Here is a 26,550-nt window from a genome sequence, read left to right on the forward strand (position 1 = left end):
CCAGTGCTCTCACCACTGGACACAGGCCAGGACTGCTTTTAGGGTATCTTGTTTAAGGATGCTCTACCCAGTTCCAAAAGCAGCAGTCTCTCAACTTTGGGACACCAGTCCCCCCCCAAATTTACCCCCTGGGGCCGAGGGGCTCGTGAACAGAGATCTTCCCCTCCACGGAGACAGAGGGCATCCCACACCCTCCTCAGCCGTCTCTGTTCACTCCACTGCTTCACTCTTGGCTCCAAAGTATTGTCTCCCCCTAAATACAGTCTCCAGGTATGGGTCTGTCCATGGCCATACAAGAAAGAGTCCCGCTCAAGGCCACTCCATCATCTCTTCTCACCTAGGATTCTTCTCATCTCTTCCAGTTTTCCTCACACGCAGTCCATCATCTCTCTCTCCTCATTCTGATTCAGGAGGAGCAGTATTTGCAAGGTTTCTATTACTCTACCAAGGGGTTAAAAACTTCGCCTCTGCCTGTCCAGGACTCCCACAGCTGCCGGGCACCTTCTCTCGCCACCTCCCCCGCTTCTGGCCGGCTGAGCCGCCAGCACAATCTCTGTCCCTCTCTCCGGGGGGAGGGGGGGGGGGGGGCTGCCCAGACATCTCAAATCTCGTCAACCCCTGCATGTTCTCCTCCACCTCTGCACCTTTTGGGGCTCCCGGCCTCCTCCCTGTCATGGCCTCCCCCTCCCCCACCCAGACACAGCTGGGCAGGGGAGAGGTCGGACCTTACTCACCCACGCCGGATTCCCAAAGAGGAAGTTCTCTGGGAATCTCCTGCTTTTAACCCCCGTGTGTTCTCAGAGGCGTATCCAGACCCTTAGTGGCCACATCAAATGCCAGTTTTGAATTTGGCCACTGATTGGCCGGACTTAGACTTTTCTAGAAACACATTTCCGGCCAAACCACGACATCAATGTAAACTGTTCCATTGCCTTACCAAGACAGGCATGGAACTGGCACACTGGACAAGATCCCACTGTGCAGACTTTGGGAAAAGCACAGACACACCAACAGGAAGATGCCAGGCCTAGCAAGGCAGATTTGGGTAACCTATTTTGGACAAAACCTCCCAGCATGGCAAACTTTAATAAAGGAAGAAACTGCTTACACACATATACCATCCCAAATTGTGGGAATGGCTCTGAATACCTGGAACTTGGGCTGTGTTAAAGAGGTGCCTCTAGAAGAACACTTGGGGACCCCCACCACCAAGAACATCAGAAGAAGAAGGGCCAGCTGGACACTGCAGGAAAAACATGTGGTGGTAAATATAATCTGTCTTTTTCTCTTTCTCTCCCCTCTCTCTTCCTATTTCTACCTCTCTCTCTCTCACTCATTGCTGTTAAATAAAATCTGAACCATTGACTTTAGCAAATGGTCTCATTTACACTTTAATTCGGACCCTAATATTATTTCAGGAGGGGGATCCTAACATTATTCCAGTAGATATTAACATCAGTTTGTATCAGAGGTGGATCATAACATTAAATTGGTGTCAGAAGTAGGATCATAACACAGGATTCTGGTGCAACCCCAATTTCACAGGGCCTGACACAGTTTCTGCACGCCCTGGTCTGTGCCATGGTGCACAGTGGGTGGCCCATCCATACCATACCTCTCTTCCCATCCTTTAAATTACCAACACCTTGTCTAAAATATGCGATTACAATAATATAAAACTACCACAAACTGTTGCAATATTTTCTTTCTATTTATTTCATGGGTGTATCACTATCCAATCCCATAGGCACTGCAGGAGCCCTTCACTCTGACCAGCAGCACAGCAGCAAGAGGCAGATTACATCCAGACAACTGGTGGCTTTATTATGCAACATTTCTGAAAAGGAAAATGGGATTTGGTGGTTTATCTTAATGTTCAGGGGCTGGGGATGACTGGATTAAAGTTTTTTAATCACTGTTCTGTTATTCCTCCCAAGACTGGTTTATACAGCATAGGACAAGGGGTGTTAGAGGAAATGGTTATTTGCTCTAAGCTGCACGGCTTGGAAGCAAAGGTTAATATGGATCACATCCAGCTTCACCAGTTCAGTGTCTTGTAAGAACACAGAACTCCTGTAAGGCTGGTTGCTTCAAAGCCACAACATGGTGAATTATAACTCAGCTACTCTCTGAGCAGCAGGGCTACCAGTAGTTTCCTTAAGATCCAAGAAAATATCGATAAAATCTCCAACTGAATTTACACAACACATGTCCCAAGATGAAAACTTAAGTAACTCTCAACAGTAGCAGCTACATGTTTATGAGCCCTTCTTGTGTTCTGGGGAACATTTTCAAAGCACCTACCATTGTATCATTTCAAACTGCAACACAAATGTTCACTACTCAAAATGTAAACCCTCCTGGGAAGCAGGTATCATTACATCCAACTACAGCCTGGTTTAGTATCACAAGTCATTTGATGCCTTCATAGTTCCAGATTCAACTGCAAGCACTAGGATAACTTCCAGGAATGTGAGTTTATTTTGAAAGAAAAAGATGAATAATCCATGGGAGAAGCGCAGACAACAGCTTTTATACGTGTCCATAAATCATAAATCCAGGCACAAAAAGCCTTCTCTTGGTCAGTGGCAAAATAATAAAACCTAAAATAAACCATTATGTTTCCTCCAGAATTAGACTCTTTACAAGTTTTTGAAAGACTCTTTGGGCATGAACCCAAAAAGAGGAGAAAAATTCAGTGTCAGAGACTTGAAATGGGATGAATGCACTCACAGTCCTTGTCAGAAGTGCCAACTGGTTCATCTTCCAATTACTGCTTCCAGAGGCTTTTTGCAGCCTCCACCTTCACTGATCCATGCTCAGGGGCTGATCCCCAGGGTTTTGGGGCACGACAGCAAATCAGGACCATGGCAGCTCAACACTTGGCATGGCCCAAACCACAGGAACTTATCCAGTGGATTCAGGATGAACTCTCCAAGTCAGGATATACAAATAATTGTAACACAGACTGCAACAGCTTGAAGTTATCACCACACAGTATGCCAAAGATATGCCATTAAATGAAGTCATTATATGCACAGAAATATTAATACTCACCAAAAGTCCTTGAGCAAGAAAGGCCACAATAAAAATAATCCTAAAGGTCTGGTTAAATGTTTGCAGCCAAACCACATAGATACCCTCAGCTACTTCCTTTCCTAATACATAAACTTGCTGCCTCTTTTTCCAATTTGATGGGATTGTTTGCAAATATTCTGTTTATGTAGTATTTTTTTTTTAATCTAATCACTTCAAGAGAATGAAATGCTCTTCCCTCCCTTCTTGTCTATCTGGAAAGACTCTCCCCATTTCAGACAGCCAATGTAAACAGCTGGTAGCTTTGTCAAATCACACCAATTCACAGCTATTTTAGAAAAACTGAAACAGAAAAATGGAAAATGGAGATAACAGTATTAATTTCCAACCACTGCATACTTATCCTATCTATTTAGACTGCAGAAAAATGCTTTTGTTTCCCTCAACGTTCCAATTGCAATTCAATCTTGGATGACAATTGAAGCCCTGTCACAACAGAAATAAAACTTTCAGAAATGCTTAGAATTGAACTACAACTACTGAAGGACAAAACCACAGAAACAAAGTCTTTGGTGCCATGCAGCTGAAGAATTGAACCGTCAAAAAACCAGTAGCTGCTTTGAACAGAAATAATGAAAGGTTTCACAACCCTGTACACTAAAAAATATGGGATATTTCAGCGACTGTGACAGATTCAGAGCTGTGGGCCTCTGTACCAAGAGCCCTTCAGATGCCCATAAAGGAACAGGCTTTTCTTGCTGAAAACAACTCACCCTCACCCAGATTAACCTCTTGGCACCCTCCAAGTCCTGTTCTTACCGAGAAGTTTTATGCTTGAGGTGAATTTCGAGAGACTCTCACATTTTGTGCTTCACCTACATCAGAGAAGGCAGCATGCTGAATGCATTGCCTTTGGGCAATATCTTAAAAGCCAACTAACTTCTGATTTTTCCCAAATGATGTTAAATCTTGATAAGTGAGAGGCGTTTTCAAACACTTCAAGGTAAGGCACAGACACCTCAAAATCTCAGAAGACTGCAGCATGATCAGAAAGTAGACATATTTTTCATAATATTACTAAAAACTAAATCCATAAAGTGCATGAAGGGCCTATATGATAATGGAGAAGGAATTTTTCTTGTGGCAAAAAGAGTCACAGAGACAGGAATAACAATGAAACAGAGCAAAAAACCAAAATTTTAAAAAAAAATTTAAAAAAACAACAGAAAGGGCATTGCAGTGTCACTGGTTCATCCAGGTCGACTTGCAGGAGAATTACTACTGAAAGCACTTTCATAACATGAAAATGTTATCTCCATAGGAACATTCCTTATCTCAGATGGGATGAAAATTAAAAAAAAAACTGATTAAAATAAAATACAAAAACAACTTTATGCAAGGTATGGTAAAAACAAAGGGAGAATCTTTTCCCATGTGGAAAAAGTCTATTAATATCACCTGGAAGTTTCTATCTCAGTAGAACAAAAATGTGAAACCTTTGCTGATTTAAAAACACCTATTACTATGCTTTTTCCAGGACCAGTGGAAACTGATGAAGTGTCCCTTAAGATATTCACAGAGCTCACTATTTTTGCATGGATTTGCCTCAAATGTCCAAGAAATTTAAAGGATTTACACTCTTGAAATGTCTCTCTCTCCAACAACCAGAGTTCTTTTAACCTACATTGCACATTCTAAGCTTTGCACGGATAATTTTGAGCAACTTTGGTTTCTTTATTTTTTACAGAAATTATTAGAAGAGGCCTCAGACCTCTCTGGAAGATGTGAAAGAGAAACTGGAGGGATCCTAGACAGAGGAATGAGTTGTTAGAGGAATGATGCTGAATGCATGGGATAGGCTGATGAGTACAGGAATGGAAACACCAGACATGCAGGACAAGGTGCCTTTCTGTGTGTTCATATCAAATATCCAAAAATTATGGACGAAAATTATGGACCAAAAAAAATTATGGACAAAATATGTCTCCAGATCTTCACAATGACCAAGGAACAGCATCAGAAGAGTACAAAACCTCAGTGTTATTATGGAAGTAGCCCTTTAAAAAGCAGACTCAGAATAATTAATAAATACTTGCACAGATGAGCTGTCTCACACTGACACAGCACATAGGGGATATTCTAAATTTGTGTCTTAGGTGTTTCTTTTTTTTTCCTCATAGGAAAGAGGATAATGAGAGGCAACACTGGAACCTGCAACAGTGAGATTGCTGTTAGATTTCAAAGACCATTCACTGATTGCTGAACAGCAGTTACAGGTATCCAAAGGACAAGGTACTCAATCCAGAGGAGGTAAGACAGGTAGAGTTTTTAAAAGGCTGAAGGAGTTCATGCATTGATACTCTCAGTGACTGGAAAAAAGAAGGAAAAAAAAAACCTCACCAAAAAGAAAAAGTATGAATGAGTCACTGTGGCCCAGAACTCTGCAGAAATCCATGCACAGATAATTCATGTAACGTATGTGTTTCACACTCCCACTGTTCTGCAGCACTCTGTAAAACCTGCTGTTATTACATGCTATACTGGCATGTCTATTACTTTCCAACAAGAAAATCATTACTTTGGCCTGCCTCCTGGTCTTGCTGAGTTTTGTATAGCTCACCTGGCCATTTCAAAAACACAAACTGAAAAATTGTCTATAAATCAGATACTTGACAGAAAAAAAAAATATTTTGCAGTACTTAGCACAGCCAGGGCTGTACTGCATCAAATTCTACTGCCTGCTTTTTAACAATGCCATCACTTAGAAAAAATGGCACTAATATAATGGTTCAATATTCAGTGTAATGAAGTGGGCTCAACAGCATTCCACCAGTCACAAAAGAGACATTTCCATCTATCGTTTGTGAACAAACTTCCCTTTGTTGTGATTTAATCAACCTTCATTTTTAACCTGCATACATAAAACATTAAATGCTAGAAGCCTTAATTACTTTGAAAAACACTTGAATAATTTAATCTCAAAGCACAGCTTTTTCCACACCAAGAACCTCAAGAAACTCCTTAAGGGCAAAAGCCTCCCAGTAATCTGTCAGCTAAATCCAGGAGCCTTTGTAGAACCAGTCCACTCATTTTCAGTGACTCAATGTTGCTTCTACAAATACTTTTAAATACACACTTTGTCTGCCTACCATGTGCAGTGTCTCAAAAGTAAGTCCCAGCATGCCAGCTGAAAAACAAGACTTGCTGGGAGGAAAACACCTCCCTGAGGTACAGAACAAGTGATCCACCACAGATGGAGTCACTCCACTAGGGCTGGGTGGACATTACTGCATGTGCACAGCCCAACAGGGACCTGCTAAAGCCACCAAAAAAGTGTTCTCGTGTTTGTGTGCCTGCTTGAACCAACCACCATACTGCACATTCACAAGGAAGATACACATCAAGTTGCTTTCACTGCAATAAAAAGGCTGTGCAATAAAATGGAAAAGTCCTTTCCTCAAAATCATTACAGCAAGTGAGATGCTGTACAACTCAAATTCTTGCTCTCTCAAGGGGAAAAAAGAAATAAAAAGAAAAAAAGAAAAAAAAAATTGCGTAGTACTTACAGCCAGATCAAGGTCCTGGCATGACAGTTAATGTCAGGTCATGCTGACCACATCCAGCCAAAGTGCAGCCTTTGAAATCCTTTCCATAGTCACAGCTGCAGCTTTCAGACCCCAGAGTAAATACATATTAAGTAAGTGCTGCATGGAAATCAGTAGAATTCCATACTTCAGTCTGCAGCTCTTCAGGAAAGGTTCTCCTCAGCTCAGATATAAGATAACCTATTATTCCTTCCGTATTACAACAAAGATTTGCAGTAGCACATAAAAAGGAAAGGAGGGACTTTCTATCATTGTCAAGCAGCAGAAAGGGGGGGGAAAGAGAGATGATTGTAATAAAGGTTTGTTTTTTGTATCTCACAGGAGTTCATTTGTGTTGGCCATCAACAATAGTAAAACTCCCACTAATTCACTGACTCTCCAAGGCATCCCCATAATTCCATATCCTATAGATTGCAACTCATTACATTTCCCTGGGATACCACCTTTACCCAAGGGCCAAAAATTTTTGCTTGGGCATCTTTCTGGAAACCATTTTTCATTTCAAGACATCAAAAGGTGCAGAGTTCAAAGCTTACCTCAGCATTTCTATCCCAGGGGTTAAATTGCCTGCCTTGGAAAATATGCTCCTCATTTCACTTTCCTTTTTCCTTTTCTTTCCATTTTATGTACCTATTGTTTCTTGCTATGATTTGTGCAAGATCAGGCACTTGATTGGAGGGCAGAGCAGCACCTGGAAGGGATTTCTTACACTGTGTCTGTTTTCTCCCTTAACTGGTCACAGCCAGAGATTTCCACCTCATCCATCCCATCCCTCCTATTTATGTTCTTTGTTTCCACCAAGCTTGTCCCAGCCCACATTTTAGATGGTGGATGTGCTGAAGTCCTGCTTTTAATGGAAATCCAGTACAGTAAAATAGATAACACCATTCCCCTCATTAGGGGAAGTGTTTCCATGTAAATATGACTATGCCTCATTACTCCATACTCTACTTGAGCACACTAAGCACAACACAGGCAAAAAAAACCCTGTTCCTCTCAGGTTTGTTGCAATTTGCTGGCAATTTTGGTGTGCTGCTCCTCTGCTCCTTATACCAGTGCAAGTTCAAGTTCCTAGAAATGATGGAAAGACTCACAGTGGTGTGAAAGGAGCACTCAGTGCTGGGACCTCAGCATCCACAGATCACTGAAAAAAGGTGAGTGAATAAGAGTCCATCCTGCTCAGCTGAGTCACACGGGATTGTGCTGGCAGCAAGAACAGAGGAGAAATTTACAGCCCAAATCTGCTGGGTTAGATAAACAGGTAATACTAATTCTACCCAAAATCATAGAATTATGCAGATAAAATGCTGCTTTTAGCACCATGAACCACTTCAGAGGTAATCATTGAAAGCTCGACTGGATCATACCCAACATTTCTAAGTATGCTCTTTATTTACCATTTTCCTGGAATAATGGTTGGAGAATGGATAGTACAAGAAAATGAGATTAAACTGATTTTCTAATACGGTTTCTTTTTTTTCAGGACTACAAAAATTTTCTAATGTGAGACTCCACTCACAGACACAATCTGTGTTGAAATGAATAGAAAATCTTCCACCTGGAATTTCCAGGTTGGAAATAGATGGTCTTGAGGGTGACTAACAACCAAATGCCAAAACCCCTCAGCAGGAGCAGCACATGTGTTATCCCAGACACCTGTGGGGCTGCTCCAGTGGCACAGCAAACACAGACACGTGGAAGTGCAACGCTTTGGGAGCAGCAACTGCACCTTAAATGGCAACCGCTCTGTTTCATATCACCTCAGGTTCCTGCCTGAAGGGCAGAAATCCAGACCCTTGGACAACTACCAATAACACCAACCTTCCTGCAGCTCCTCTGGATTGTGAGGATGCTCCTAAATCTTAGTGTTTTTCTCAGAGAAGTACACAAATATCAGTGAGGCACTGTCTTGCTAACAGACCCCCACATGAGAGCCCCCTCCCCAGGGCATTACTCAGTAACATTTTAAAAGGCAACTTTGACATTTCAAATTCCCAAAACAACACACCTCAAACACTGACATTATTTCTGAAATTGCAGCCTTCAAGGACCTGCCTAAACCACACAGAAATTTTGCAGCCAGCCAAGAACAGAACAAGGGCTTTTAACCTCCAATTTTGTAATCTCCATTCTCTTTCAAGTTAGTGGAGCCCTTTCAGATACATCCCTCTATGTAGGGCTAGGAAAAAAAAAATCTCAGTTACAGAAGATCATATGATTTATAAACCTCCTCTATAAACCTTTTGTTTATACACTACTATAAACACTCCTTTTGTTTCCTGCTGTCTATTTCAGATTCTGAGTAGTCCTCATAAGCATCTCAGTGAAACTGAGACCTCTCCACCACCTGTAACTCACTCACTCATTCACGTCAGTATATTTCTGTCTCGGCTGGGGAGGCAATGAGCACTAGTATGTTTCAGAAATAGCAAACAAATACCTACAAACATGTAAGAAACTGATCCAGTGTTGCAATGAAAAAAAAACAAAGTCATGCAATGTAGTTGTATCAGGCCTAAGCCAAGTGAAAAAAATAAACCAAAATAATACAGCTGCTTTTAAATATATTGATCACCTTCTATGTTTGTTCAATTTCTAGCAAAGAGAAAGCAACAGAACTGCAAATCCATACCTGTTAATTGTTGCAGTAAGGTAGAAAATTATAAAAAAAAGGCCTCATAAAATCAGGACTGCTCTGTTAGATCAGTGGCTAGCCTGGCAAGCTGGCACTTTGCAAGTTCCCATGTGAAAGCAATCCTGGTTAACATAACAATCTATGCCTGGGTGAAAAACAACCAGCACCTGCATAAACATTAAATGAGAACCAGTGAAGAAAATACATAAACAATTTAACAACAGAGAGATTTGACAGACAAGTAAAATACTAACCAATTACTAACTAATAAAGTAATTGGCAAGAAAGCTACCAATTGGAGTCTGTAAAACTGTATAAAAATGAGTTATGTGAATAAAAAAAGGTTTTTTCCTGTATGAAGAAAATAGACTCTGGAATTATTTATTCCCATAGTTAAGGACCTGATTTTCACACCTTCTGTATTTCTGGAGGTTACATGGACCAGCTCCAGTGTGACCCCGAGGACCCGACACCCACTGAGAGCTGGTGCACTCCACAGGGGCTCCTGGAGCACATCAGCTTCTTTACTCATCCTAAGAGAACAAAACTCTGAAACTGCTCCAGGGTGCAAGACAAAATTCATCAGGGTCAGTCGGGATTTGTTCACTGGTTTTGATCCAAACTAAAATGCTACCACGTGCTTACCCAACTGCAACGTACTGCAGGCCAAGGGACTCTTCTGGAACCGCACTGGGTGGCTTGGGTCACCCAACTTTAAGAGCAATTATGTCTTTATTTAGAATTGTTATTAGACCATTCATTTAAACAGCTCTTCCTTATGACTCAAAGCTGCAGCACACCATCACTCATAATTAGGTGGACTTATGCTCAAATCCTTGTTCTGAAAAACTCCCCCAATATATCTTAAATGCTTTGATTTAACCAGGCTCTGAAGCCTTAGGATGGAAAAGGGGGAAAGGAGGTCAGCAGTCTCTGCACCGCCAGGAGCAGAGAGAACAAACACAGGGGATGAATGATCAGTCACACTGGCAGTGTTTGATTTACTTTCTTGCACTTGCCCAGCACTTCAAGCAAGTTTTCCCATTGGCAATTTGAATTCTCTCCATAGTCTCAAAAATAAAACTTCAATATTGGCCCAGTTTGTTTTTTGGAAAGCTACAAAATGCTTTTCTTCCCCTCCTCAAAGGAACTGCAAATTGCAAATACTGCCCCAGGCAGTCTAAAATATGCCCCCAAAAGCTTTTATAGAATCATTATTTTTCTTGAATTATCACATTGTTTAATACTCCCTAATTGATTTTCTTAGGCAATATCCTCCAAACGCCAGAGGGGTTTTATCTTATCTATTTTATCTTAGAATCGGTCAAAACTATTTACAGATTCTCCACATAAATAACACATAATAAGTTATGTGGCTGCTGCCAGCAGTGTTAAGAAAGATTAAAAAAGGTCTTTTAGCTTCAGCCTCAGATCTGTAGGTCATCCAGTGTCCTTCCTAATGGATAAATACAGTAATTTATCATCATCAGTCACCATCAGCATTGTTCTTTTTACTATCATATATTCATGGACATCATTCGATGCAGCTGAGTGAAGCGTAAAAGAAGTGCATGATTAAAGTGGAAAGGGACAGAGTTTGAGACATCTGAGATTTTGTGACTAATGCATCGACTTGAAAAATGACACAGGTCCTGTAAGACTTAGTGCCAACAAGTTATAGGCAGGACAGAGGCACGTGTGGCAGCAGGTGAGACTGGTTTTGAGATGCAATGTTAAAGAAAGTAAAATATGTGAAATGCAAATTTGTACACCTACAAGTCCTTCCATAGGTCAGACAAATTTCAAAACTCCATTAGTTAAAAAAAAAAAAAAAAACCAACAGAACAAAACATAACAACAACAATGATACCCCTCTAGGGATCACTTATTGCATTGTTTACTACCACCATGGGAAGAGAGTCTGTGGTCACATTTGCAGATCACTAACACATGCATATGATCTCCAAATGCCTCCAAGTTATTAAAAAGTGCTAAAATGATGGGTTTCAAATTTGAGAATAACATCAAACAGCATAGCTCTTTGCTTAAAGAGTTCCTCCCTCTTGTTAATTATCAAAATAGTTTGCCTGAAGCAATACTTACAATTGGAAGATGCTGGAACAAAACACAGACAGGGTTTATAAAAATAGCTAATATCAATATGAATGTTCAAATATCCGAGGCTACTATGTAACCTACAGCATGCCTGCAATTCTTTCTAACACAGAAGAGCCAAAAAGATTGCCCTGTTTTACAGTTTTTGATTTACTGCATTAGGTAATCCCTTTAATCCACCTGCAAGTGGAGGGCTCTGCATGCAGGAAAGTCAGGTGCTGTATGATGCTGCCCAAGTTCCCACATGCTGTTTTGCAAGCAAGGCACACTGCAAAACCATCAGAACCATGAGGGGAGGGTACCAAGGGCAAGAGAGCATCAGCACGACCACCCTGCCCTGTGTCTACCAGCAGAGACTCTTTGTGCTTGGGCCCCAGCGCAGAGGCTGGATAAAGGACTGGAAGGGTCTTGATGGAGTTTTCTGCATTAGGAAAGTGAGTTTCAGACACTCATTGGACACTCATCACTTGTGAATTTGAGAGGTGCAGAGAAATACCCCCAGGTGCTCTGCAGACACTTGTGTGGCTCAAGCTCCCCGAGATCGGGCACGCACTCAGAGCAGGTACCACATGTCCCTGACAATGTTCTTTCTTAATTACCTTCAGGAGCATCTCACCAAAACCAGATCCTGCTCACCCCTGCCCCACAGAGCTAGAGCAAAAGACAGGAACTGCAGTGAAGGTGGAAGACAAGCCTCAGGCTTTTTGTGCCAATCACCACCATCGGTACACGGCTGAACTACATGGAAACAGTCACCAGGCAAGGAGAAAGTGAGCAAAGGCCACATGTACTGTTTGAAAGATGACACATCCTCTGTCCTCCTCTAGAATCTGAATCCTGAACAATATTACAAACCACCACAGGTAATACATTCTCCTATGAGCTTCTTGTGAAGCTTGTCACACAGTCAACAGGTACTGCGAGCCTGTAATCCCCCTTGCTGGATCCAGCACAGATATAGTGTGGCCTCTATAGGGTGTAACAAAAAGAATTTAAAAGTTTAAGTTAAGATTCAAATGATAGCTCTTTATGAAATATTCAGGGAATAACGATATAACCTTATTTCACCACTACTATTGGCTTTTCTTACCTACTTTTTGTGACATTGTGTTGAACCTTGTTGAAACCACTAAATTGGGTAAGAGACACAACAAAGCGAGGTAAAAGTTTCACCAGGCTGGTAAGCAGGAAAAATGCAAATCACTTTGGATTAATCACTGGAACTGGATTTCTTATTTCAGCCTGAAGCCAGCTCTGCACACAAACAGGAGTGAGGGACATGAACTTGACCACCTGACTAAATCTTTCAAGAACTGCAACTGTTGTCTGTGTGTGATTAAAAGTTCAAGTTTCTTCCTGACCCATCAAGCTCAAACTGAACTGAGTGGGGCAAGGGAGAGCCCTTTCACCTTGATAAAACCTCATTAGGGTGAATATTGCTCTGGACAGACACAGCTATCCATCAGTGTTTTTAATACTACAAAATCAGAGTCTGGTTTTGGGAAAAAAAAAAAGAAAAACAATGAAGAAAGCCATAAAAAAAAAAGAAATTGTTTTGGCTTTAGTCACTGAAAAAATTAAATGCAGATAATTGTCTTTTATTCAGATGTACTTTTAGAATGTGCCATTTGTCTGGTGACCACCAAAACTGGTCCTGAGACAGAAAAAGTCAACTCCTGAAAGCAAAACAGTCAAACAAACAGCAGACAGTCATCCTTGTTTTTTTTACTAAACATGTAATTTAAATGCTTACCAAATAATGTCCCAATTTAGTACAACACAACATCTGATTTGACCTTGCCTGTTTTAAGTATAATGTAGTAGATTCTAAAATTATATACAGAAAAAAAAGCAACAAAAAACACAAAAAAACCAAACAAACAAAAAAACAAACTGCTGTTTTTTCTGCTTTAAAATCAATTTTAAAAAAGACATCAGGTTGGGAGAGTTAAAGAGGCTCGAGAGAAAATGATTATAAATTTCAAAGGTCTGTCTTCTGCACACACAAAGAACAGCAAGTAGCACCAGGTGGTGTAGATCATCTGGCTTCTTGTAAACAGACTGAAGCCTCACAAAGGTAATACCTAGAGGAATTATCTTAGTTTTTCATCTGCAAAGACAGAAACATTCATCAACCAGCAAGTCATTCAGGTACATTCTATTTTTCAAATATGTTGTGTCCACTGACTACCAAGTGGTTGTGCCTTCTAAAAAAAGATCACTAAGCATCATTGCCCAAGACACCAAGACAGTTCTTAAGAGCTACAAGATAAAAAACACTCATTTTTGTCCTGAAGGAGCCACATTAACTCCTGACATAGCACTCAAGTGACAGAAGTCTGAGCACTTGGATAGAGCATTCCAGAAATACAGATAATTTACAGCTATTTTCCATTCTGCAGATATATCACCTGAACGTAAAACTGTAATTTTAGCAATAAATATGACTCATCGCTCAGCAGTGAGGTGAGAATAAATCTGGCTAATTTATCAAAGCGAATGCCAAAACATCATTAGCACTGTTAATGGAAGTTGTTATTGGATGCCTTGTCCCAGGGGAGCCTTGGTTTAAAAGTACTATCAGAGGAAATGTTGGATATGAAGTTGTATCCTATTATTCATAAGGTGATGGCTTTGGATGCTTCAGTCAGTCAATCCAAGCTTTTATTTAAAGTGGAGAATTAGCCAGCATTAGCCTGCTGTAATCTGCACTTCCATCTTGGGTCACAAGCCTATACATTTACCAGAAATGCTTCACCTTTGGTATGATTGCTCTCAGAAAAGTCTAAAAACCAGACTCTGGAAAAAGTAAAACCAGGCTTTGGAAGAGGAACGAGATTTACACTTAGAAGATCTTGGTACAACTCCTTATTGTTTCTAGGACTTTCTACATCTCTACCAGAAAAGACGTGCTGGCCCTGCTGCCTCAGGAAACTCTTCTCAGAGCAGACAACTCCTTGTCATAAATAGGTCAATAAACTCCAGGTGTCAAATGTGGTGACACTCTGAGTTCACACAAGCTCACTAGCAACGTGCAACGTGAAACATGAGTACACAGAGATGGATTTATTGAAGGCCCCAAGAAGGATGCATTTCCCATATGAGCAAGCCCATGAGAGTGCTGTGGGGTGTGGAAAAGCAGAGTGAACATTTGAACCCCTTTTCTTCTTCCCTACATGCTCATCACAGCACCAACTTTGCAACTGGCACCCTGAAAAGCCAACAGAAAGCTTTGAAACTGTAATAGTCTTTTGTCAGGATCCCAGACACATCACAGTGCTGCACCAAGAATGGTTTCCAGCAGAATCCCGAAGTCAGACACGGCCTCTGGTCCAGCCTTGCCCAGGGCTGAGCGTGTCCCATGGATCTTGGCTGCTGCAGAGGTGCATGAATGAACATCCACAATCCTGGCCTCGTTCTGCACAGAGCTCACTGCAGGATTCAGAACTCTGTCCTTATGATGGGCATTTCTATTCAAACCCATACAAAGACTTGCTATCCACTAAAAGCAACATTTTGCATGCCATGCTGCATGATGTCCCTGCCAACTAAGACAACAGGCAACCAAAGCTGATTCAATATCAACTTTAATCAAGAAAAGCAAACTTGGTCTGAAAAACCCAATCCAAATAGACAGAACTTCCCACCTACACTTCATTCAGCCAGGCCCACAGACAAATCAGTGGCTGCCACATCCACCACTGAGAGAGGCTGAGAACTCCAGAGCACTCAGGCGGTCATATTTCTATATTTAGGATTAAACTCTTAATATTTAGTGTGCTTTAAATTGATATCTTACTGCTGTTCCTCATTACAACCTAAAAAAGCAGTCAAACTGGTAATTTTTTTCATACAATATTAATCCTGCTTTGAAAAGATTTCCACCTCCAACAACAATTGCCAATTCAACACCTCTGAACTGAATATAAAGAAATAGAGATTGGTTAAGTTCAAGTACTTTTTATTACATCTAATAGCAGTATCCCTCTAAAGCAAAACAATGTCCTTGAAATTTACGAGCTCCATGAACCTCTGAGCCTATTTAAAATGATCTTCACTTTTCCATAAATTCTGCCATTTGCACAGAATTTAAGCACTGGTGGAAGTTACCCATCTATTTCAGATCATGTAACTTATGCAATTAATTTATTCAAGAAGGATCAAATGTATTATTTTACCAGCACTACACGAAAATGTGACATAGTGCATACATTTTTGAGCGGAGAGCAGAGCATAAATTTATTTAAATGAATGGGTTCACTGATAGTGGACTCCTCAGAGCTGAACTGCAGCCTGGCTGTGCTTGCAGGACTGGGTACTCAGGCTTGCTAAAGCAGACCTGAGCCCAGCAGCTTCCACTGCTGCCGTTTCCCACCCAATGCGAGTGTACCGAAGGAAAGCTCAGCTCCGTGGATGGATGTAGCAGAGAATGAAAACGTGAAATGCAGCTCCCCACGTCCTGCCAGCCCGTTCAGCGAGCGCCGGAGTTCCGAACCAAAAGCGGCGCGCACGGACAATGCGATGTGCAAAAAAAAAAAAAAAAAAACAAACAAAAAACCAAAAAAAAAAAACCCCCAAAAACCCTCCGCTGGAGTTCGCATAATATAAGGTGCCTGGGGGAGAGGGAGAGAGCTGAGCGCTGCCGGGGCCTCTCCCACGGTGCCGAGGGCAGGTGCGAGGCTCCGGCTCCGGCACGACCCCCGCCCGCCGGAGGGTCCCCCGGGGACAGCCCCATCCCTCCCGGTGCCTGAGATCCTGTCGCCCGGGAGCATCAGGCGCAGCGATCTGGCGATGAAAACTTCGATTTTGTGAGGATGACATCCAAGTTCGGCTGCTCCCCGGTACCATCTCTCATACGCCGCCCAGGACTCGAAGCGAGCCGGTGCCGGGAGACGCCGCTACCGAGAGCGCCCGCCAGCCTCAGCCCCGCCAGCCCGCGGGGCGGCACCGTCGGGCCAAGGGACGTGACCGCCGCCCGGCCGCTGCCAAAATCCCCCCGGGAAACCTCCCCGGCCTGCGGGGCCGCTCGCTGCCGCCCGATGAGGAGCGCCCCGCACCGCCGGCAAGCCCCGGCCGCTGCCGCCGCTGCTCCCCGCGGCCGGGGCAGCATCCCCCGCCCGTGCGGCTCCCCCGGCGCAACTCGCGGGGAAGCGGAGCGCAAACTACCGCGGGACCCGCTGCCCCGGGGCCGGGCTGACCGACACCCCGGCCCCGATGCGGATCCCGACCGGGCTGGGTCCCCTCCGGCCGGCCCCGGCGCATCCCCGAAACAGCTCCGCGGGGCTCTCTCTTCCCCCCGGCCGAACCGCCCCGAGGGCGCCCGTGTCCCCCGTCTCCCTCCCGCACACTTTTCTCCAGCTCCGCACAACTTCTCCGGGACGGCGGCCGCCCCCCGCCCCGTCCATCCCCGGCCGCTCGGCGCCTCCCGCCGCGGGTCGCACCTGGTCGGGCTGCGGCGGCGGCGGGTTCCCCCTGCCGCCCGGGTGCGCCGGCTGCTCCTTCATGGCTGTCATCGCAGGGGCTCGGCGCGGCGCCTCTCACTGCTGCTGCGGCCCCGGGCACCCCTCCCTCGGCGCCAGCCGCATGACACCAGCCTCCCCTGGAAGTGGCGCGGCGGAGGAGGAGGAGGAGGAGGAGAAAGAGGAGGACGGGCGGGGGGCGCGGAGCCGGCGCGGCGGCAGCGCCGCTACCGCAGTGCCCGGCGCGCCGGTGCTCAGGGGGCGCCCGGCCCCGCCGTGCCCCGCGCCGGGCGCGGCCGCGGAGCGCCCCGAGCGGGCACGCTCTGCCCGCCCGCCCCGCTCCCCCCGCTCCGCCCGCCGTGGGCCGGCCCGCCGCCGCCAGCAGGTGTCACGGCCGCTCCCGCCGGCCCGGGAGAGACCATCCGCGCCCCCGCCACGGGGGCGTCGCTGCCGGCTGCGGCGGGGGCCGCGCCGCCGAGACCGCCCCGCGCCCTCCCCGCGGGGAGCGGCCCCCGCCGGAGGCGGCAGAAAGCACCAGAGGGGCTAAAGGGAAGCAAAGGGTGAAGCGAGCCCGGCTCGCTTGCTGGAACGCTCCTGGTGCCACAGAGCTCCGGGCTCGCCGGCAGGGCAGGAGCTGTCCCGCCGCTGTCCAGCCCCGGCGCTGTCCAGCCCCGGCACGGCGTTTCGGCAGAGAGAGGCCAGAGGCGCATCTCCCCGGCTCTGCCGGAACGAATGTTGCCAGCCCCGGACTGGGAAGCTCGGTATGGGGCATCACAACTCTGGTTTGCACCAAGACACTAGTCTTAGGAAGCCCGAAGCTGTGAAAGGGGTTCCAAGGACCGTTTTAGCTGAACCATGCATGTGAGGTCCTGATATGGAACCAGGAAAAAGCAGAACATCAGGGAAGACCATAGGGATCCAGTTTACCCTGGGTCCATATCATCAGGTAGCTTCAAGGGGTACTCTGCATAAGAATGAATGAAGGAGACCATCTCCAGCTTGATTCTGACCATCAAGAAGTAAATGGTTGAACTGTGAAGACAGAATGGCTCAAGGCATAGTGAACACAAGCCTCTCTAAGGGAAAAGAGCCTCAAACCCAAGCAGGTGGAACACCTAGGCTTGGGCTGGGCTGCTTGGTAATTCAGGTTGGTTTCACACCCAGCACTCAGGAGGAGGAGAACACGGGACTGTCTCCAAGCAGGAGATGGAGCACTGGGATGGGAATGAGTGGCTGGCAGGAGAGAGAGCCCCAGCACTCTTAGTCAGCCTGGGTCTCAGGAGGCTGCAAGGTAGAAGGAAAGCTGTCAGCACATAGTGAGGGGAGCTTTTGATCATTTTTAATATATTTTGCATCAAACCTCACAAGAAAGGTCAATTCTGACTGGATGGTGAGCATAATTAATAGTGGTGACAGAGATCTAAGATTTCAGCCTATGGTGGGAACTGTTTAAAAAGGGATAGGAAGATGATGTGGGACTGAGGAATTACACACCAGGCAGCCACAGAAGAGAGAACTGAGTGTTTCCACCTTCCACTATCACCCATTGCTGTGTTGACTCTTCCACAGTCAAGAGGCACAAAAAAACCCCAGGGAAATGAACTTTGCAAGCACCTAGACAAAAATTAGATTATGACTAATAGCCACCATTAATTTGACAAGAGTTTATCACATCAAACAAACCTAATTTCTTTATTTAATAGGCTAACAAGCCTGTCAGTAGAAGAGCAGTGAATGTCACCTCGATTGACTCACGAGGGCCTCCAGCACTGTCTTCCAGCACAGTTTCATCTGGTAGAGAAAAATATAATCTAAGTAAAACTAAAACAAGTATCCACAAAACCGTTTCTCCAGCACCATTTCTATTTGCTCTTGCTAGTACTGGCAGGGCAGGAGCCAAGGTCAGGGAATGCACAGCAGCACAGACATGTAGCAAGGAGAATCAGAAGTGTGGCAAGCACATGCTCTAGAGGAAAACAGAAAATAACCTGGATTCGTTAGTCTTAAGGAAAGAAAACTGGGTGCTGATACAGAAACTCTGTTAAAATGCTTAAAAGGTGCTACCAAAGAATGAATGTAATATTTGAGTACAGTCTAAATGTCTGTCTGGAGCAATGCAAGTATAATTGGTGATGCCTAGAGTAGAACTGTCTAAATTAACTGACCAAATTCAGTTGTTGCCGACTTTATGATCCCTCTCCAGCAAAACACTGAGGGCCAACACAGCCCCCTGCATGAGACCCAACTACAAGACTGTTTTCCTACAATCCACAACCTACACAGCTGCTTTCTCTCAGATCAGGAATCATCAGTTCCTGTGCTTCTCTTCACACCATCTCCCTTTTACACATCTATTTTCTCTCTTATAATTCATTATTTCCCATCCCTGCTGCTGCCAGCCCTGTCCCTTTACTTCCCTGCCCTCTGCTGCTGTCTTTTTTTTTGTTTAACATTTACAACATGCAAAGAAAAAGCAAAAAGGGCAGCAAAGGTGGCATCCTGTGCACTCCCAAGCCTGTAGCTCTTCTTTCCTTCCACAGAGCAGCCTTCACTGCCAAGCCTGCCTTCATTTTGGCTGCACTCTGTTGGGCCTGGGGCCCCGTTTGCTCTCAGCAATGTGTAACACAGGGAGACTCAGATTTTGCCTGTGGCCTCTAGGTGCTACAGTAATACAAATAATAAGTCTTAGAAGCAGACATGTTCTGATTCATGCTGTTTATGGCACAGGTCTGTTGCAACCCAGCTAATTATTGGGCCCTCATCAAAGCTGAAGAATTCTAATGATTTAGAGTTTGAATAGGCATGTTTCAATCAAGATTACTTTCAGCTTGTTTTCAAAAAGACCCATTGTGATGGAGTTCCACTGTTAATCAAGAAGAAAAAAAGACATCATTTAGCTGAAGCTTGGTTATTCATTAACAATATATTCACGGTGAGGTTTTATCACTCTAATGGACTGAGATATGCAGCATAAGCTTCACAAAGGTTGTGCATGCTGGGTTGGGTCTTCATAAATCAATTAGAATTATGGGAAATTAGTACTTTTGGGGTAGGACTTTGGGAATTGGCTGCATACACAATGATTCTTATTTAAAGCTTCCTAAAATCAAGGTTAATACTCTTATTTACAGCACTCATTCTTACATTTTATCAATATTTTTGAATGTTGGTTCATTGGTTTATAGTATTGATGCTTTGGTGATATTTAATTAATTCACCAGTTTTCACTAATGCCCACACCAGCTTTTATTTAGGTATTTTTTAGCAAATAACTGTTTAAAAGTCATTTGACTGGGTTGTTTAAAGGAACAAACATTTTACAGCTGTTAATAGGATGTATCCTGGAAACTGGAGCCTGGTACTAAAACTGCTGCCATATGGGTGAAGCAATTAAGTTGTATGGTGTTTATGGTGGTTCCTTGTACCATTTTCACCCAAACACCTCATGGTACCACCAGGGAAAAGTACCAAAGCCTTGGGTGAAATAGCTGCAGAAAGCAATAGAGTTATGGTCTGAATCAGTTATTTTACATTAATCCAATTTCCAGTGGCAATTTTATGTTACAGACTCCTTTTAACTTCCTCCATCTTTACATTTGGGTGCATGAGTCAAAAGACAACATGATTATTTTATCTTCCACATTAGCTGAATATCAGCTCCATCAGAGCAGTACCAATCGTTGCAGCTCGCAGCACACCATGACTCAATCACACATATGTTGTGGTGACACAGCAGACTAATGTGCAGCAAAAATTTTGGACAGGCAGCCAGAAAGCCAGGAAACTGTTTGAAAAATAAAGGGGCCATACATATGTGCAAAAAGAATACAGCACGGGATAGCACATGTAAGGGGAATTCTCCCTATTCTCCCTGAAGAAACCCTGGCACTTTGTCACTCTCCTGGCCCATCACCCTGCAGGGTGATGTTGGGAGTGTGCCCAGGTGCCAAAGGCTGCTCAAGTGCCAGGAGTTAATCACTGGGACATGGGCTGGGAGCTGCAGGCTCTGAGCTGCAGCACAGACAGGAAACCTGGTGCTGATCAAGTCCTGGTGATGAAGTGATTTCACTGCCTCGCGTCACGCAGATGCTGCTCTGTAGCAGCCACCACGAGGAGGCACAGCACACTGGCACAGTGCAGGTTCTGCCCTTCCTCTGGCAGACAGCTTTGTGTTCTCCTGCTGCTCCAGTGGTGGAGTTTCAAAGAACAAGCCTGCATCAGTTCTGTTTTCTGTGTTTTATAAGGCCCTCTTTACTGTGCAATTGCAGTGAAGGTGAAAATACTACCTATTTATAAGCATTCCCACAGAAATAAGAAGCCACTTATACTCTTTACATCCAGTTGAGCCATTCCTACAGAGAGTGGCAGGGTTTTTTTGTGATCAAGCCAATCGGTAGAGCACCAAGTCTGACAGAGTCCAAGAAGGTTTTAGACAATCCCCTAGGGCACACGGTGATGGAGCTGGAGATGGATTTGATGATCCTTGTGGGTCCCTCCCCACTCAGCTTATTCTGTGATTCTGTCATTCTGTAGTTGAGATTAAAAGACTGTCAATCACATCTAGCCAAGAACTTCAGCACTCAGGCTCTGAAAAGTGAGGGAAAAAGGCTCTCATCATATTACCCACAGCCTCTGTGCAGTCCAGCTGATGACTTTATGAAAGCTGCAAGGTCATGGCTTGAGAGCTTTTTGGTAGCTTGTCAATAGCTTTTTCAAATCAAATCTTATTAATAAACTCTGATTATGGATTTCTGATTCATTTTAAAGCTCTGGCAACTGGGCTAAAAATAAAAAAAAAAATTCTTGAAATTATAAAGGTGAATTTAATAATCAAACTAATGTCACCAAAACCCAAGAAAAGTTAAGATGATTGTTCCTCACTTGCGTTTTAAGTGGATTTGTGGGCTTGCAAAAGCCAAAGATAGTTCTCCAGAAGAAAACCACTCTGAGTCACATAAAGCTGAAAAACAGATTGTGGTTTTGTAGAGAATGCTTTTTAAATTATGACTTTAAATAATTGAATATTTGAACTTTACTTCTTAAGAAATTCTTTGATAGAGGGAAAATTCCAGGCACTGTCTGCATTTAGAAACACATTTCATTTGAACACCTGCTTCAGTGAAAAGCTATTTTCTTTGTGAATAAATTGTACTCATGTTTTTCTCTCCTTGTCTTGTTTTAGATAAAACAATCAATGCAAACACTGAGTTAATACAAATAAATGCAAATATATTCCTGCAGAAAAGTTACAAGACTTATTAAAATACACATGCAAATATTTCAGTGAAAGTACAGAGAACAAGACCAAGTACAGACAAAAATAACTCTCATTATCCAACAAACATCGTATTCTAACAATAGTTCAAAGTTCATAGGGCAGGTCTGACTATTCCCAAAATCTCTATGGAGGAACTCTATCCAAATGTATTAGTGGAATTTAAATCCTAATGGCAGCTTCATCAAATGATCCAGATCTCACAAGCAGTTCACTAACATGAAGCAGCTATAATATAAATTATAATATAATATAATATAATATAATATAATATAATATAATATAATATAATATAATATAATATAATAATACTTGTGCTTATCACTAACACTATTTTTACTCAAGAAAGCAGTTATACAAATTATGGAATAGGCTGGGAAGAGGCAAAACTAGATTATAGATTTTGAAATATGCATTTCCCATACTCTGACCATTGCACTGTAGCTTTAATCTGGCAAATGTTACTCTAAGAACTCCTCACCCACGAAAATTTGTTACAGCGGAGTTTGAATGTAAAAGCTTTCAGCTTACTTTGTAACTCTCAAGAAGACACAACTGAAACTGAGGGAGAAAACAATGCAATTTGTACTGAAGATCAGCCTGTTCAGCGAAAAAATTAAGGTTCACACCTTAAAATGCTCCTAATGAATATTTGTAGCAAAGTATATGAATACAGAAATACAGTGTAATCATATATTTGCAAACCTGTCAATATTTTAGAGATTAAATAAGTTTAAATTTGGTCAACAAATGACTGGTCTGGGAACTAGGAATTCTCCTATTAACCTATTAACATAGGTATAAATCAGAAATGTGTTTAGAAAAAGCAAAAAGATCACTAGAGTAGCCTCATGGTTAAAACCACAAATGAGAGGCTGATTTCTTTTTCTTCTTGATGGTTGCCACGCAGTTGTTCCTCAAAGAACTTCATCCTACATGGATATTCAGTGACAGAAAATGGTTCCCTTAGGATCCCCTGTCAGTGGTGAACAACTGATAAAGAACTGAGATTAATATGCAGGTCCAGGTTATTATCTAAATCATAGTTCACAAAAATGCAGTTGGCCTATTCAGGAATCCAGGATCTCCCTGCTGCTCTGGGAAGAATTATTAGATTCACAGATATTTAACCATGAGGGATGCAGGAAAGAAGTGGGATGTTAAACAGAGTCTCAACAGACTAGGCACTTAATACTAAAAATTACCCAGATTGAATGCTTGAATTAATTTCAGCCAGAAAGAAAATAATCCAATATCACTAGAAAGTATTATCTTCTCCTATTCTAAAATCTTGTAAAAATCTATATCATTCCTCTGACTCTTTTGATCAAAATTCATTTTTGTAGGCTGATTTTCCTCTGAAGTATTTTCCGTGCAGCTCCAATTTACTCTACAAATAAACCAACAAGCCTCATGAAGCTGACAGTGATTAAACACCAAATTTCTGTTGAGAATTGTTTTCCTTTGAAACTGAGATATGACTACATGTACTTACATTATGCTGAAAACTACAAAAATCTTCTAACACTGCACAGTTTGGGTTTAAAAATGACAATTCCACTGGCCACCATAATTTTAGGATGCCTTAAAACATTGAGGGGAAACAGTGGAGAACAGCAGTGCTGTTCTCTGTTCAATACCCTTAATTCTGATTAGCAGTCACTGGACAGAGCAGTTCTTACCATCCCAAAAGACTCATGACTGCATCAAAGGGAAGGAGAAGAGGTTTTGTGTAAAACTGGACTACGGAGCTATTTTCCATGCTGTTACTGCAATATGAAATTGTGCTGCCACAGAACTCTGCTAAGAGCCTGCTCATCCACTGCAGATGTTACATAATGAAAGGCATCAAACAGTTGTACAATAATACATGCATCCATTATCCAAGATATGTGTAATACCTTCTCTTTCCCAAAGGATGTGAAAATGTTTTACAAACTGATATACAAATTATCCACACAGAAAGCTATTCATCCATCAAGGAAACACAACTACAGCCCAAGGCAAAGCAGAACAACTATGTGAATACACACACACACAAAAAAAAAAAAAAAAACCTTTAGCAAATGAAGGAAGTATTCTCCAGTCAAGGCTGTGAGGAAAATATTAAGTATACAATATGCGAGTATACAAGACTTAGGAGGAATTTTGCTTTTATAATGCAAATTCTTCAGTAAAATACTGTAGGATCTCTCTTGGACATTGGCAATTGCAACATTAACTGAAAAAAGCAAATATTTAAGAATATTAAGTATAGCAATAAGTTCTAAGACTAGTTTATTGCATGTCTTCCTTCATGTTTCCAAACATTGTTGCCCCATTAAAAAATAAAATTGTTGATGTAGTCTGTCCCAGAAACAGAAGTATCTAGAAAAGAGAGGAATAATTAGGAGAAGACAGTACCTTACTCAGCAATAGTCTACTCAGTTCCCAGCAGCACAAGTTAATGCAATCAAGCTTTTCCAAAACAAAAAGCATCACCCCAAATGAACCCAGCATTTAGACTGCATTATGGCTGAACTCTCATTTCAGTCCTAGCTCTGATTATGGTGACCAGACATTTCATTTGGATCTCATCCTGTGACTTTTCAGTTTGGCAGTCACTTCAGCACTTCTGCTCAATAAAGAAGGTGGCAGAGATACTTAAGGGTACTTGAAGTCATGGAGTGTGATTTGAGGCAAAAGAGAGCTCTTTCCCTTTCAGTACTGGAACCAAGAATCTCTAATTAGAAGCAAAGTGTGTAAGGAAAAATGCAGACAGTGGGAAAACAATGCAGTTGAAGACTTACAAGGAGGCATTGAGAAGGGTTACAGAAAGTATGGGACTATTTTTGACTTTGAGAACTAGACACAAACCTCAGACTTCCCAAGTGTGCTGACAGTGTCCTCTCAGGAGACTTACACAGGAGCACATATTGACACACAGGTACTTTGATTCCAAATAAATACCTAAAACCCAGCCTCAGCATCATTACTCATCTGGGAGCTACATTGAGAAACCCTCTTGAGGATTTCGACAGGCTATTGGGCAGGGGAGGCAGATAAAGAATTGCTGATGCTTCTAACCCTGGAGAATCCAGGAGGTTTGAGAAAAATAAAATGCTATTAAGGAGAACAACTATCCTTCACATTGCACCCCTAAGCTAGGCTGGTACAGTGAAAAAAATCACAGATGAGCAAAAAAAAGGGGATATTATGAAAGTCTGAAACTCTCAGGCTTGGGAAATTAAAGCAGAATTATAGGAAAGGAAAAAAGGGAGCCACCAACTAAGTATCTAAGGTAGTGACATGTAAATGTCATGAAAATGAAAAACAGTTGCAAGAGGTTGAAATTTTTCACAAGGTAAACAACGGAAGCAGCACTGGAGCATTAATGGGATGTGCTGTGGAACTGGGATTTTGCTGTAAAAGGACAAAAAATTGTTCAAGAGGAGCAGGACAAGGGAAGGGGAGGTGTTGCCTCTGTACCAATAACACTTCTGCTGGTTCTGAAGTCTGCAGTTCCACCAGCCAGGGGGAATTAATGTCTCCTTGAATGACTGAATAAAGATAAAAGGAACCACAGCTAGGGGTGCTGTACTGCAGGGAGTCATTCTGTCCCTCTTTAACCTTGAAAATCAAGCACAAGCCCCAGGCCCCACAAACATCCTGAGATTCATGTCTATGTATTGACGGGAGTAATGTGCAGATGCACCCTCAGGATGGATCAGGCAGCAGGAAGGATTTTTATTATACAGTTTATGTCAACTTTCTGAACACACCAGGGACAGTACTTTGTCTTCCAAAAGGAAGGAGAAACCACCAGGGAAATAGAAGGAACATAAAAGAACTGGTTAAGAATCTGAAGTTGCAGTTATTCCAATGAGAAGATTAGGAAAAAATGAGAGAAAGGTGAAAGAGAGAAGTCTTCTGTGAAAGCAAACTTCAAAAGAAGAAGGAGAAAAGGAATAAGGCTGATGTTTCCAATACTCCTGTCACACAAAAAAACTCTGAGGCTAGATAATTAGCTAACTATATGCTCACCAGTTATGAAGACCAGAACATATAAATAAAAATATAAAGGAAATAAACAAATAGATAGATCAACATCCCAGTCAAAAAATCAATCTCACTCAGAAATATCTGAGGCTTCAGCCATCTCTGAACTATTTAAGAGAAATCTCTGAGTTCAAAAAGAAAGAGTAATTCTGGTGGATTGGAGAATGGCAAAAACTCTAAGGAAGGGGAGAATAAAGTACACCCAAGCAGCTTAGTTGTTAGGTCTAAGAAATGGAAAAAATATATACCTACAAAACTTAGGTTTATAATCAATAAAAAAAAGCCAGCATTAATTTATCCTGACAAGATAATAGCCAGCCCTTCTCGTTTCACTCAACCAACAAACTAGGCATAATCAGGACAAAGTGCTGCAAGACTTCAAGAACA

General features: G+C 42.7%; 1 protein-coding gene across 3 annotated transcripts in view; it reads right to left on the bottom strand.

Moving 5' to 3' along the window:
• The window catches only part of DPP10 (dipeptidyl peptidase like 10), a 430,530-nt gene that overhangs the window by 223,641 nt on the left and 180,339 nt on the right, over positions 1–26,550 (bottom strand). The window contains exon 1 of one of the 3 annotated variants that reach the window (XM_064435153.1): positions 16,833–17,048. The exons of 1 other annotated variant lie outside the window; for it this stretch is intronic. In XM_064435153.1, the coding sequence (XP_064291223.1) occupies positions 16,833–16,904 (72 nt within the window). In that variant the 5' untranslated portion in view covers positions 16,905–17,048. Of the gene's footprint in view, positions 1–9,273; positions 9,295–16,832; positions 17,049–26,550 lie in introns of those variants that run through there. One more of the 3 variants, XM_064435156.1, reaches the window with a different exon arrangement.

The sequence above is a fragment of the Passer domesticus genome, chromosome 10, assembly GCF_036417665.1.
Source record: "Passer domesticus isolate bPasDom1 chromosome 10, bPasDom1.hap1, whole genome shotgun sequence".
Taxonomy (NCBI): Eukaryota; Metazoa; Chordata; class Aves; order Passeriformes; family Passeridae; genus Passer; species Passer domesticus.